The 14,007-nt window shown below is 44.3% G+C and overlaps 1 protein-coding gene across 2 annotated transcripts in view; it reads left to right on the forward strand.

Moving 5' to 3' along the window:
• Positions 1-6,528: 6,528 nt before the first annotated feature.
• KDR (kinase insert domain receptor) overlaps positions 6,529-14,007 on the forward strand; it is a 46,896-nt gene continuing 39,417 nt past the window's right edge. For both annotated transcript variants that reach the window (XM_075930408.1, XM_075930409.1), the window contains exons 1-4: positions 6,529-6,757; positions 9,937-10,027; positions 11,364-11,560; positions 13,852-13,976. In XM_075930408.1, the coding sequence (XP_075786523.1) occupies positions 6,694-6,757; positions 9,937-10,027; positions 11,364-11,560; positions 13,852-13,976 (477 nt within the window). In that variant the 5' untranslated portion in view covers positions 6,529-6,693. The remainder of the gene's footprint in view (positions 6,758-9,936; positions 10,028-11,363; positions 11,561-13,851; positions 13,977-14,007) is intronic.

Here is a 14,007-nt window from a genome sequence, read left to right on the forward strand (position 1 = left end):
GGTAGGACAGGGAATGTTTTTTCTAAAACCTATGTTAACACAATGTTAATACTGAATTATTAGCATTTTGGAAGACCCTAGGATTCTCGTGAAGACAGCCCTTCAAATATACAGATTATTCAATTTCTTGGCAATTTGCATGTGTATATCTGGCAGCAGGATAAGCCTCTAGTAAATATATCTTCCTGATCAACCGCTCCATTACCCTTTTTTTCGTACGGAATTTTGAGTCAAAAGATTATCACTGGTGCTCCAAATGGAATTCTGGGCTTGGATCTCATGCTGTCTAAGGCCTGTGTAATACAGGATATCAGATCTAATGGGCTGTTCTTATCTTAAAACTCTATGATCCATGAATCACATGTCCTGCTTGCTCTTAGGCTTATGCTCTCTCCATTAAACAAAGTGGAACATATTTTCAACCTTTGAATGGCCTCACAAGATACACACACCCAATGGGAATTCAGTAACTGTACTGTCACTTCCTGTCCTGCTGAATCTGCACCACTATCTTGTATCAGTTACTGAGTGTTCAGAGGAGATAATTCAGCTTTGGGAATAGCAGGCAGCAGTGAAAAGGCAATACGTTATTATCAGTAACATTCCTACTAGGCTAGGGGATGGTGAATGGTCACATGTTCAAAAAGATGGTCATAAATTGATTAATTACAAAAGAAAAAAATGTGTAGAAAACTCTTATTTCTTTCTAATTAGGCTTGTGACTCTAAAATCTCAGAAAGTCCACTTCAATGGACTCCACACACCACAGTAAATCAGGGACTGTCTCTGATCTCCAACTCTGCCTTTTCCAGCTCTGCTTTTCCAAACTTCATCCATTTACCACCCTGAATGGAGACTGAACAGAAGCAGAACCTGTTTCTAGTAGGACAATTCTTTCCTTAGGAAGAAGAAGTGATCAATGCTGGTCAAGTGAGGAGTAAAGGAAAAGGAAAGAAATGAACAAATAAGCCATTACGTAACTTGTACATTTATTAAGAAAAAGGCTTCTGGTTTTCAGTAAAGGATTTTATTAGTCAGCAGGAGTTGACTTCTTGCTTAGTAGATCAATAGCATAAATCATGCATTTAATAAATGTTTGACTCCTTGAAATATATTGCTTCCCAGTGAATTTGAGGTTTGTAAGTTAAAAGAGTTACAAACAGACTTACAATGTGATCAGTGTAAATGAATTTTGACTACTCTATACTTGTAGCAACCCTCTATAAATACTGGGATCTTATGCACCATTGGGATAACCTGTCAGAATAGTTTCGTATCCAAGAAAACTCATGGGCTACATCTACACTGCAGGCTTCTTGTGCAAGAGCTGTTCTTGCGCAAATGCATGTCAAAAGATGGCCATTTTAGCCATAGGGGTTTCTTGCGCAAGAAACCCCTGTTGCCCGTCCACACTCCCTTCTTGCACAAGAGATCTTGCACAAGACGGCTTATTCCTTGTGGGGAGAGGAATAACTCTTGTGCATGAAGCCCTCTTTTCCATTGCTTTACTGTAAATTTACTTGTGCAAGAAAGCGCGTGGAGGTAGACGCTCTGCAGTGTAGATGTAGCCATGGGGTTTTAGTCTTTAACAGAATGTTTGGTACTACCGGAGCTGGCCCAAGCTACGAGCTGACTGGGCTATCACCCGGGGCGCCCCATTGTAGGGGGCCCCACGTGGGGCTGCCGGACCAGGTGGGGGTGGGGCCGCGCATGCGCTGGGCGCCCGGAGTGGGGCTGTGCATGCGCCACACTCCTGGGCATGACGCCGTGCTCCCAGGGCCCGGGGTGCACAAATGGCTTGTGCCGGCCCTGGGTACTACTGGACCTTAAAAGTTCTCTAACTTCTTCTTGCTCTACACATTTCAGGTTCCTGAAATCCTTTTGATGTAGGAATATTGGACAGAAGTTCTATCGAGGTCAGCTAGCACCACTGCTTACTTGGCTGTTGAAATCATTGTAAAGAAAATTATTTGGACAGTTTATGTCAGGAATAGACAACTAATTTTTGATTGGGGCCACTCCAAAATTTTGGTAAGTGGTTAATTGTGCTGCACTGTCCCCACCTCCAGCAAAATCTCTCAGCTCCCATTGGCCAGTCAGGGGCTCCTAAATCCACTAAACAAAGTGACCTGATCTGCAGAAGTGTTGAACATTCAAACATCCCAGTAAAGTCAATGGGAATTTTTGATGCTCAGCACCTCTGAAAATCAGACCATTTTTAAATAGGTAAAATGGGGATTTAGTGCCTAAATGTATGTAGGTGAAATCAGTGGGGGTTAGATGTCTAAATATCATGGAGGATCTGAGCCCTGGTGCTTAGCCATACTTATGTTCATGTGCAGTCTGCATTTGTGCTGCCGTGCTGATAGCCTTGCATTCTGTGCTGCTGGTGCTACTGGGTTGAAGTGGCCCATTGGGAAGATATACACAGAGGCCATTTATAGAGCTCCTGGGCTAAAGCAGCCAAGGCTATGAACCTCAGCACCAGTCCATATCTTCCCCAGGATGTTGTTTGAAATAATTAAGAAAACAAAAGGCTGCTTGTCTGCCCTGCTGCTGCTGGCTGTCCGGGCCAGGCTCCTAAAGCCAGGGTCCTGGCTGGCTGCAAAGTGCTGAGGAGTCGTGACTATGTCAGAGGGGAGAGGGAAGGGGGAATGACTCAGGGGAGCTGCCAGCCTCTGGCCTGATCCCTTTCCAAAAGTCTTTGCTGTTTCTTTGTGTCTTGTATTTAATGAGGTTTTGGCCATCACAGCAGCAGATGCATAAACAAAAGCATGTTGGCCCCTGTTTAGCTAAGGGGAGATGTTTGTCCTCCCCCATTTACACATATCTTGCCCATTGATTGTTTTCAAAATACAGGGTTTTCCTAGTTTAGAGCCTGAGGGAGAGAGAAATGGTTTTTATTAAACTACTGCAGGGAAACAGGTTGACTCTCCAGGGAATAACAACAACAACAAAAAACAAAACAAGGTGATTTGTTGGGAGCCTTCCGTAAGTCCCCTCCAAGTCTGACAAATTATCTCATCTGTGCCACTCTATAAAGAGCCTTCTAGTTCCTGTTTTCGGAGGAAGGCAGAATCAGGCAATCTGAGTCTACTGGATCCTTTAGTCATGAGCTCTCACATGAAGGGCTAAGATGTTCTGTTATGGTCAAGATACATTCAGGCTATGTCTACACTACCAGTTTTCTCTGCAAAAAATATGCTAATGAGGGATTCATTTGCATGAGTCACAATCTCATTTGCATATTTTCTGACGATCTGTTTTTGTGCTAGGGTTTTTGCACAAAAACAAGCAGTGAGGACATTTTATTTTTGCGCAAAAACCCCTTTTTCCACAAGATCGGTAAACCTCCTTTTTTGGGGCATAAGGATCTTGTGGAAAAAGGAGTTTTTGCTCAAAGAGAAAATGTTCAAACTGCTTGTTTTTGCGCAAAAACCACAGTGCAAAAACAGATCAGCAGAAAATATGCAATTGAGATTGCGACTCATGCAAATGAGGCCCTCATTAGCATGCTTTTTGCCGAGAAAACTCGTAGTGTAGACGTAGCCTCAGTGCAGCAACGGGGAAGGCACTCAGGAAGCCAACTATAAGCCTCTGCTTCTCTGGCAGTCCATCTACTTTAGTGTCCTGTTTTTTGACAGTGGCCAGTGCCAGATGTTTCAGGGAGAATGAACAGAACAGGCTGATTTATTGAGTGATCCATCCCCTGTCTTCCCATCCCAACTTCTGGCAGTGAGAGGGCTACGGACACCCAGACCATGGCGTTGAGTCCCCGACCATGTTAGCTAATGACCATGCCCTCCATGACCTTATCTAATTCTTTAGCACAGTTTTACTTTTGCCCTTCACAAGATCCTTTGGCAATGAGTTCCACAGGCTGACAGCATTGGGTGAAAAAATACTTCCTTTTTAAAAAAAAATCTTCCGCCTATTAATTTCATTAGGTAATCACCAAGTACCGTAAAATCTCGAATATAATGCACAATTTTCCCCCGTTTTTTTTAGCATCAAAGTCGGGGTGCGCATTATTTATAGGAGGTTTTTAAAAAAGTTTTAAACTCACCCTCAGCAGGCATGAGCTGGGCGGGGCTGGGCTGAGCTGGGGTGGGGTGGGGCCCCGCAGGCGCGAGCTCAGCGTGCTGTCAGCTGGGCGGGGGACACCCCCCCCCAGCAGGCGCAAGCTTGGCATGCGGACAGCTGGGTTGGAGAGGCTCCCCCAGCAGGTGTGAGCTCAGCCTGCATGAGTTCAGCTGGGCAGGGGGACCCCGCAGCAGGCGCGAGCCCCTTCCTTCCTATGCATACCTTAAAATCTCGAGTATAATGAGGGTGCGGATTATAGATAAGAGTTTAGTTTATTCAAGAATTTTGACCTTTAAAAGGCGGATGCTCATTATACATAGGTGCACATTATACTCCAGATTTTACAGTATCTTGTTATGTGAAGAGGTAAATAACACTTCCTTAATTTGTTCTTTACCAGAACATCCAAAAAGCTGTGGCAAAAGTCACCTTCCTCCCCTGCTATTCAGCCCACATCACTGACTTATTTGTTTCCAGGGATGATCACAGTGTGCTAGACACTAGGGATGTAAAGGGTTAAGTGGGTAACTGGTTAACTGGTGGCCTGGCTGGTCTATGCTGAATTGCTGTGGGCCCAGCCCCGCTTGAGCAGTCCCCCAGGCTCCACCATCCATGGCACAGTTGGTTCAGTCATCCCAGCTTGGGCGGAGCAACCCAGGGTGGAGTAGGAGTTACTGTGTGCAGGGGGCTGGTCCAGCCTGGCTGGGCTGGAGAGACCCCCTTGTCTGTGGGATCCTGGTTAACCCGCTCAATATAACGTTTAACCATTTAACTTTTAAAAAGGGATTTTACATCCCTACTGGACACTGTACAAACAGAAAGGAAGGCACAGTTGCTGTCCCCACTACAAAGATTTTACAATTTAAAAAGGGAGACAAAGGCTCTTTAAAGAAACACATAAGCAATGTGCCCAATGTGGTGATTGGCCTTCCCTTGAGTAGCTTGCTTTTTTGTTTGTTTGTTTGTTTGTTTCACAAACATACACCCTGTCTCCAGTTGCCTCTCAATCTTGTCTTGCAAGAAGGGAGCTGGTTAAAAGGTGGAGACAGGAACCATATGCAGTAGTACTATATGTAGACAGGCTGTGACTGCCAGACATTAAAAGTCTATGTAGGACTTGTGGGGGAACAGGAGTGCCTGGGCAGAGAACAAGTGCAGAGGGAGCCCAGTGATACACTTGTCTACACATACTGCTGCATAGATTGATGTCCTGGGATTCGATTTAACGTGTCTAGAAAAGACCTGCTAATTTGATCGCTGATCACGCTCCTGTCGACTCTGATAATCCACTGGACCAAGAAGAGAAAGGGAAGTTGATGAGAGAGTTTTTCCTGTTGAGCCCTCAAAGTAGGGATGCTGTGGTAAGTTGTAGCTGTAGCTATTCATGTAGCTAGACTTGCGTATCTTAGTTTGACATTGCTCGCTAGTCTGGACTTGGCCTATATGAGCCTGCCTGGAAACCCACAAGATCCTATTTGATATGAATAACAGAGACTGGACCAGAGAGGGCACCTTAGGCATTAGGTCTGAAGAGCCCCCACTCTTTACTGCACCACCTCCAAGGACCCAAATGCTTACAATAATTGCTCACTTAGAATTGCAACTTTTTAATCCAAGGCTCTGTACAGAGGGTATTTGCAAGTTTTCCTTTTCCTTCCAGCCCAAGTAAAATATCCTTTCCCTTAGCTGTGATGTCTGAGTAGTTTGGGAACCCCCCAGGGCTAGTGCTTACAAGATCTTGCTGCTGAAGCACATATAGTTTATGTTCAGGAATTGTACTTGAAGCCAGCAGTCTTTAACTGGCTATATGATCCAAATTGATTGTCTCTGGGCTGTTATTCTCTAATAAAGCCTGCTGACTGGGATGGATTAAGCAAAATGCATCAGTGTTTGCAGTGAATCTCATAGACTTTAGGATCAAAAGGGACCATCATGATCTAGTTGCCTGCACATTGCAAGTTGCAAAATTCTCTCCCATTCCTGTAATTAGTGGTGCCGTGGCAATGCTGAAGGTGGAAATCATGGATTTGGGTTGTCATTATTGTTTCAAGCCAGGTAGTGTGGCAGTACCTGCAGCACCCCCATTCCAACACCTATGTCTGTAATTAAACCCCAGGCTCTGAAGTCCTCAAATCATGATGTTAAGACTCTGCAGGATCAGCCAAGTGCTTAAAGAAGCAGATGCACCAGCCCCCTCCATGGTTAAGCCCCACTGAAGGCAGGGGAGGTGAGAGGCCGAGGGTTGGTCACTCGATAAAAGCCCATCTGTCTGAGCGCTGCAAGCTGGGGGCGAAGGGCGCTGCTGGGCCACTACACTGCAGCGGGCTGAGCGGCCACGTGCGCCCAGGCCCCAGGGGAGGCGGGGCGAGGGGAAGGCCGGGGGCGGGCAGGTGGGAGGCACCGCAGGAGTCTGTCTCCTCCCCCGGAATAAAGAAGAGGCGCTGCGGGCGCCGGCTGCGATGCCCTGGCACAGCCCCAGCTCGCGCGGAGCGGCCCTGCCCGCACCCAGGGCGCAGAGACTCGCCCCAGCGGCACCAGGATTAGCGCCCGCCCGCCCGCTCTGCGCACAAGGCGCCGCTGGCAGCAGCCGGAGCCCGCTCCCGGGGGGCGATGGAGGACGCGGTGGCGGTGGCGCTGGCGCTGCTGCTGTGGCTGGGGAGCCCGCCGGCTGCAGGTGAGGGGCGCGCGGGGAGCCCGGGGGGTTCCGGCCCATGGAGCGCAGATGCGGGGAGACCAGGCTGGGCAGGCGCGCCGGGAAGTGCCAGAGCCTCGGGGCAGATGCTCTGATGGGAGCAGCCGGGCGAGGGCTAACCCCGGAGATGCAGCAGGGCCCGATCCTGCTGCCGTGGGAAGCGACGGGAGGTTTGTCCCAGCCCCCAAAGCGAACCGCATGGAGCCAGAACATAGGGACTGGGGCAGGCGGAATAAACCCCCCGGGGAAATCCTGCCCCTGTTGAAGTCAATGGGGGGTTTGGTCTTGGCTTCAGTAGAGGGAGGATTTCACCCTATGCCCCTGGCTTGTGTTGCCTGGTGACCTGGGGACGGTCTTCTTGGGTGAGTTGAGAAAGGGAAGCCAAGGGAGTCACCCCCATTTATAGCTCCAGCTGAGATTTTGCCTACGGAGCTTGTTAAAGGTCTTAGCCTTGGCCATGGCCTCCTCCTTCCCCTGAGGTCTCCAGAGGAAGAGGCTGTTCCTTATTCCTGCTCAGGTGCTGCAAAGGACAGGACATCCTGTGCCTTGCACGAGAGAATAGGCAGGTGCACAGGCCATGGCTTTACCAGGAGAATTTGGAGTGACCATGCAGGCTGATCAGCATGTGTAGAGATGGAGCCATAATTTCATCCCTGCATCTTTTGTAGAAAACTCACCAAGCGCCAGGCAGTTTTGCCAAACTTTCCCATGGCCAAGGCAGATCTTAACGAAAAGGGGGGAATGGGGAAACAAGATGGGGGAAAAGGAGTTTCCTTCTGTCTGTGAGGAGCTAACAATATGCTGTGCAAGACACAAAATACAACTAACTCCTGCCTCTACAGCCTAAACAAGAATGAGTGGAGTGCCTGGAAATAATCACCTGTTCACTATACCGTTGTCTTGGGAATAAGTGGTACAAAATTCTTGAAATTCAACATGATACATTTATGCTATTCTCTTTCTCATTAAAGGAGGCTATTTAGACTGAGACTAAGCCCAGTGATAACAATCATACTGAAATTAATATTTTAGCAGAAATTAAATAAATTGGGATGACTTGGAAGTTAACTAAAATAATGCCTGTGTCTAACACAAAAATAACCTTTTTTGGCTATTCTAATATGGATATTCATATAATTAAAATTATGCTTGTGTTTGGAACTCAAACATTTTGACTATTATAATATGGATATTAATTTAATACCAAACATTTGCATGTTTACACAACAAGTAATACTATTTTATTGATCCTCATATTTGTATATCATGTTTTTTTTGAAGTGCATATGTAAGTTACCAATGTATTTTCTTTTGGAATACTCTCCTTAGAGATATGCATAAGAGTAATTTTAGTTCATGGCATGATGTTTCACCTTGAAGAAAACAATCTAGCCATACAATGGTCAGTTTGACTAAGGCTGAACATTCTTGACTAAATGGAGCTTATTTTACTTTAGTTTTTACGTCTAACAAAGCAACACTGAATGAGAATAAAATCTCAGTTTTAGTATCGAACACTTCTAGGGACTCTTATTTAGCTGTACACTAGTTTTGTTGAAGGCACGCAAATGGGAGGAGGATTTAGTCCAGAAAGATTTAAACCTGTTTGCTGGACGATTAGATTAGATAAATCATTATTTGCAAATCCTATGATAAAGAGTAAGTTATAAATTTGATTTGATTTTCCTTCTTAATTCAAATTTTTACCTTAGTGATGGCTTTCTACAGTAAAGTGCAACAGAAATCAATTATCTGAACCCTATTGTCAAAGAATCTCTGTAGGAAAGGTTTGATAAAAATATGATGAAATTGTGGCGAGATAGTGAAGCCCCTAGCTCTAGGATGACTTTACTGTCAGTGAGGCAGAGCTCCACAGCTGCTTGGCACTACAGCCAGGGCAGAGCTTTGTAGCCACCTGGCTCCACAGCTGGGGCTGGAGCTCTGTGGCTGGGGTGGAGGGATGGGGACAGAGCTCCGCGGCCCAGGCCAGAGCTCCCTGGCTGCTGGGGCTGGAGTTCTGTGGCTGCTGGAGCCAGAATGCAGCAGGAGCTCCATAGCTGGAACCAAGAGCTCTCTGGCTGCCGCTGGGGTCAGAGCTCCCTGGCCAGGGCCAGGCCTGGCTGCTGCTGGGGCCAGGGAGCTCAGCTGGGGCCAGAACTCCCTGCCATGCTGTCTCTCCTCCCCCACCGCACATACACACTCTGGACTCCCGGTTGAGTCGCCGGTGCCCCTTACAGTGTTCCTGCCAGACTGCCCTCTTCCTGGGCTCTATGGTCCAGGAATATCTGTGGTCTAGGATGGACCACGGACGATGCTGAACCAGGGAGTCCTGGTTAAAGGAGGTCCAGTCTGTACCATCGCTGTTCATTTTATTGTGCACGTTCACTCATTTGCTCCTTGTACATCTGAATTTGCATTAAGTACGCCGTGTTGTCTGGCCAAGGCAATGTTTCAGAACTTACTCAGATATGTGTACTCATCCTTTACTGACACAGAATTCCCAAAGGGAGTGAGTATGATAATAAATGGCAAAAACATCTCATTGTGTTCTTTGAAAGGTTGCATGGGCAGGACAGTTACATCAGAACAAATATTGGAAATTATCTGCAAGCTTTAACTGACATGAGTATTCTCCCCGAATGCCGTGGAACCAATCACCTAAATAAGGTTTGATAGAAACAGGTTTTCTTAGGGTTTCAAGCAACAAAGGAGATACATTAGAAAATGCGATAAAGGAAAACAAGACTGGGTCAAATGACCTTGAGTTTATGATGCACTATGCAAAATAATTTAGCAGAATTCATTAATCAGCAGCCTTGGCAAATGTATGTATTCAATTTACTATAAGAGTTTTCCCAAGGGAGTGAGATCATCAGATGAAGGTTCACTTTATTTCAATGTCCCATATCCTTTTGTTAGACCTTGAAGTTGGTAATGCAAAAAAACAGGAACTCCACCCGAGCTTTATGAATTGCAGAGCTATTCTGCTAGCTCATGACCATCTGCCCATTCTTCCTGTTATGACAGAGCTCGTGAACTTCTACTGGGATGTGTGAAAAGCTGTAGAACATTTAACACATTAAACAAATAGGTCAACTTAAAACATGCTCTCTTTCCCCTTTTTTGCAGTGATTTTCTGATTTATTGCTTTTCTTTTGCAGGCTTGTTTATTTCTCCAGATCAGCCAAGTCTTAGCATACAAAAAGATATCCTTGCAATAACTGCAAATGATACTCTAAATATTACTTGCAGGTAAGGGAAACATTGGCTTTCATTATCACTATGACAATGATTTATTAATTAATTGTATAGAGAGGTGAACCCTTCCTCTTTCCTGAACCTTGCGCAAACCCTTTCTCCATTGCAGGCCAAGGGCTAAGTATTAGGGTATGTCTACACTTCATTCCCCTCTCTCTCTTTCTCTCTCTCTCGCTCAAGAGGAATGCAAATGCAGACTCTTGAAACTGCAAATGAAATGGGGATTTAAATATCCTGTGCTACATTTGCATAATTGCATTATGGAGCTATTTTGAGAGAAAAAAACGGGGTTATTTCGAGATAAAACCTTTCCCTCAAAATAACCCTTACTATTCAAAAAATGATGTTTAAGGGTTATTTCGAGGGAAGGGTTTTATCTTGAAATAGCGCTATTTTGAGAGAAAAAATGGGGTTATTTCACAGTAGTGCCATAACTCGATTATGCAAATGAAGCGTGGGATGTTTAAATCCTTGCTTCATTTGCAATTTCGGGTGTCTGCATTTGCATTCCTCTCGAGAGAGGAATGAAGTGTAGACATACTCTTACAGAATTAGATCACAAGGAGAATAAAGAACAAAATAAGAGCTATTGGTTAATCAAGGGATATTCTCAAGAGTCAGGTGCAGAGATGAGGAACCTTTTTTGGGTTGTGGGCCACTGACCCAAGGAAAAATCAGGTGAGGGCCACACACAAGTGAGAAACCAAAATACCCCCCAAAACTCTCACCCAAATCCTCACTGATGTGGCCACCAACTGAGAAGAGAAAGACACTCCATACATTCCCTTCACGCACCAGAGCCTAGGGCGGGCCTAAGCTAGTAGATTTGCTGTCCTCCAGACCTGCAGTGGGGGTGTAGGCTTCCTGATGCTTGGGGGAGAGCCCTGAGTCTCAGGGGTCAGATCCAGATAAGCTGGAGGATGCATCCAGCCCCTGAGCCTTACGTTCTTCATCCCAGGTCTAGTGTGTCAGATGCATTAATGTAATCCCTGGGTAGCCTCAGCCACTCTTCCTGTGTGGGAAAGATGTGGTGCAAGCAGCAGGCATTGGGGAGAGTACTCTGGAACATAGAGTTGGTTGGGGGTAAAGCAGAGCCTTTGTCATCTCAGTTGCCTCCCCTTTTTGGAGTCTTGGATTCATCACCTCTTAATATTCCTTTATCAGATTTAGTGTTTCTTAATGTTAATGGTTTAAGTTTGTCTAGTAGCAATTTGTCTTGAAGTTAAAACAGGCCATTCGAGAATGAGTAGGGCTCAGTTTTCCTGACGTGGACGTAGCATGCCCCTCAGCCCCTCCTGGCCTAATATGTCTTTCTCATTTGTTTTGCTAGTGGTCAAAGAGCTGTGGAATGGCTGTTGCCTAACAATCAGAGTAGTTCTGAAAAACATCTGGCAGTGACGGACTGCCAGGACGGCCCCTATTGTAAGAGGCTCACTCTCACAAAAGTAATAGGGAATGACACTGGGGACTACAAGTGCTTTTACAGAGACTCCCAGGCAACTGCAAGCATTTATATCTATGTTCAAGGTAGGTGGCTGCAAGTGTCTTACATGATTCCTACCTAACAATAAGGTGAAAAGAAACAAAGGTGTAACAAGCATTTCAAAAAACTTTGTTTTAAAGTAACGTTCATTGAATTGCCCACAGGAAAACCTATTTAGCAAAGCATATGCATCAAGATCAACAGTTGTAGGCTGGAGACTGTGAGCCTGAGATGAAAGCAGTTACCAGTCCATTTTTTTCAAGGTTTTAAGGAAAACAAGAGTAGAACTATGCATTTATTCTGTAGGTGCTGGGATTCATCGAACTCCAATGAAGTTTATAGCCATTCTGCATAGGAAATAACTGCAGAAACTATTCCTTAACATTGTTAAAGTAGATTGAAACAGGACATCATAACAACCACGGAAGCGGGGGAAATCAGACTGCTTTCATGAGATGTCTAGCGTTTCCCATTGTATCAAGCTTTACACTTTATGTAGCAGAAGGGCATCTCATGGTTTTTTCAGTGCTTGCATATCCAGTCAAAATGTGGAGACACAATGTTTGTGCAAAAATATGTACAAAAAGCCAGCCAAACTTATTTGACTCTCAGAAACCAACTTTTTTTCCCCTTAGGCTGGGTTTTGAATGAAGGTTCTGCTCAGTTTGTATTTTTCATTATCCCTCTTAGTTCTTTGCAGATCGTATCACACAGATACATTTGCCTACACTCTATACATGCATTTGGGTGGCACAGTAAACAACAATGTAGCAGCAGAAACTTAGCATATGTTTTAGCTGTGATGGTAGGAACATCTTTTGATAGTAAACTGTGAGATCCTTGATCACAGCTTTTCTTCTCAGTGGCAGCTTTTAGAGATATTTATCAGGTATGGAACAAATGATCACCATAAGTTGTAAGTGAGACATTTGCATCACATAAAAGATTACTTCATGCTGAGCTTGACCTCCTGGCTTTCACCTTCACAAAGATGAGCCTGCAGCACTTCTTTCTGTCCTGCTGACCAGGCTATCTTTACAATTAAAATTGGGACTAGTTTCCTGATATTGGAATTCTTGGCTTTGTGAAATTGACATTCTGTATGCAAATTGTGTGAAATATCTATATGTCAGTATGGGTATGTCTACACTACCCCCCTAGTTCGAACTAGGGGGGTAGTGTAGACATACCCTATGCTATTTACTATAAATAGAAAAGTACCTGTTTGCAGGATTAATAAAAACGATATGTTCAGCAGTGCTTTTCTTGTAGCGGTACTGCCCGGTACGCAGTATTGGCACCTCCAGTCAGAGCTCAACAACTTTTTTCCCCTGGAGTACTGGCACCTTTTTTTTTTTTTTTTTTTTTACAAAAAAAGCACTGATGTGCAGCAATTAGTCTAATTTACTTCTACAAACACTAGCCTACACATCAATACTGGGAACTGATCTCTTTGAATGAAGAACTCCTATTGGCTTCAATAGGAGTTACACACATAGGAGGATTATAGGGTGTATTTGTACAATTTTAAAAGCAATACATAGCTGTCACATTTGTATTATCTAAACAGGACAATGCATAGGTCAAGTCTGAAATTTTGTCTGTATTACAGCTGTGGGACTCTGGGGAAATCCAGGTCGACTTCAAGGACTGACTTTTCAAAACAGTACTCGCAGTTGCGCTTATAAAATGCATGTGGCTGCAACTATAAATCCTTCAATTATGTATGCAGTTTAGGTAGCTGCATACACAGAATGACATTAGAGTAAGCCCCTGAATATTTTCCCTTTTGATTATCTGGCTTCAATTACCTGTGCACCACACCATGCACAGGTTTGTTTCTATAGTTTATAGTCAGAATTCTGAAAAGTTGGTTTTTAATATATAGGGTTGTTTATAAAGCCACTTATTTATTGTTGAGAATTTTAAAAAGAATAGCCATTATTTTAGGGGTTATGAAGCACTTAGCTCCTTTTACCAATACTGGGATCCATTGCTATAGTCCTTAAGCAAGCAGAAGGCACATTGACTTAAATTGGAGTTCTGCCTGTGTAAAGACTTCGGGGTCAGGCATGGAATTCCCAGAATTGTTTTGACACTATTACTGTGTATTTGGGCATGATGGTACTGTTAGACAAGGAGGAATTAAACTGCACAGTGATGTCAATTTAATCTCCATTTACATACAAGAAAAATAGAAATGTTTTCCAAATAACAAAGGGAATAGATAGGAAATGAAAGACAAGAGCGAAACATAGCAGGTTGGGTTCTTTCCAAATCAAGAGATTATAATAAATGCAAACGGTGGTGATTTACAAATCAAATATTCTTCTAGATTACAGATCTCCATTTGTGACTTCAGTTAGTGATCAGCTTGGTGTTATATACATTACTGGGAACAAAACAGTGGTGATTCCATGTCTTGGATCCATATCAAATCTCAACGTATCACTTTATGCGGTAAGAAAAAAGTCAATTATTTCCTATTTAT

The sequence above is a fragment of the Pelodiscus sinensis genome, chromosome 5 (assembly GCF_049634645.1).
Source record: "Pelodiscus sinensis isolate JC-2024 chromosome 5, ASM4963464v1, whole genome shotgun sequence".
Taxonomy (NCBI): domain Eukaryota; kingdom Metazoa; phylum Chordata; order Testudines; family Trionychidae; genus Pelodiscus; species Pelodiscus sinensis.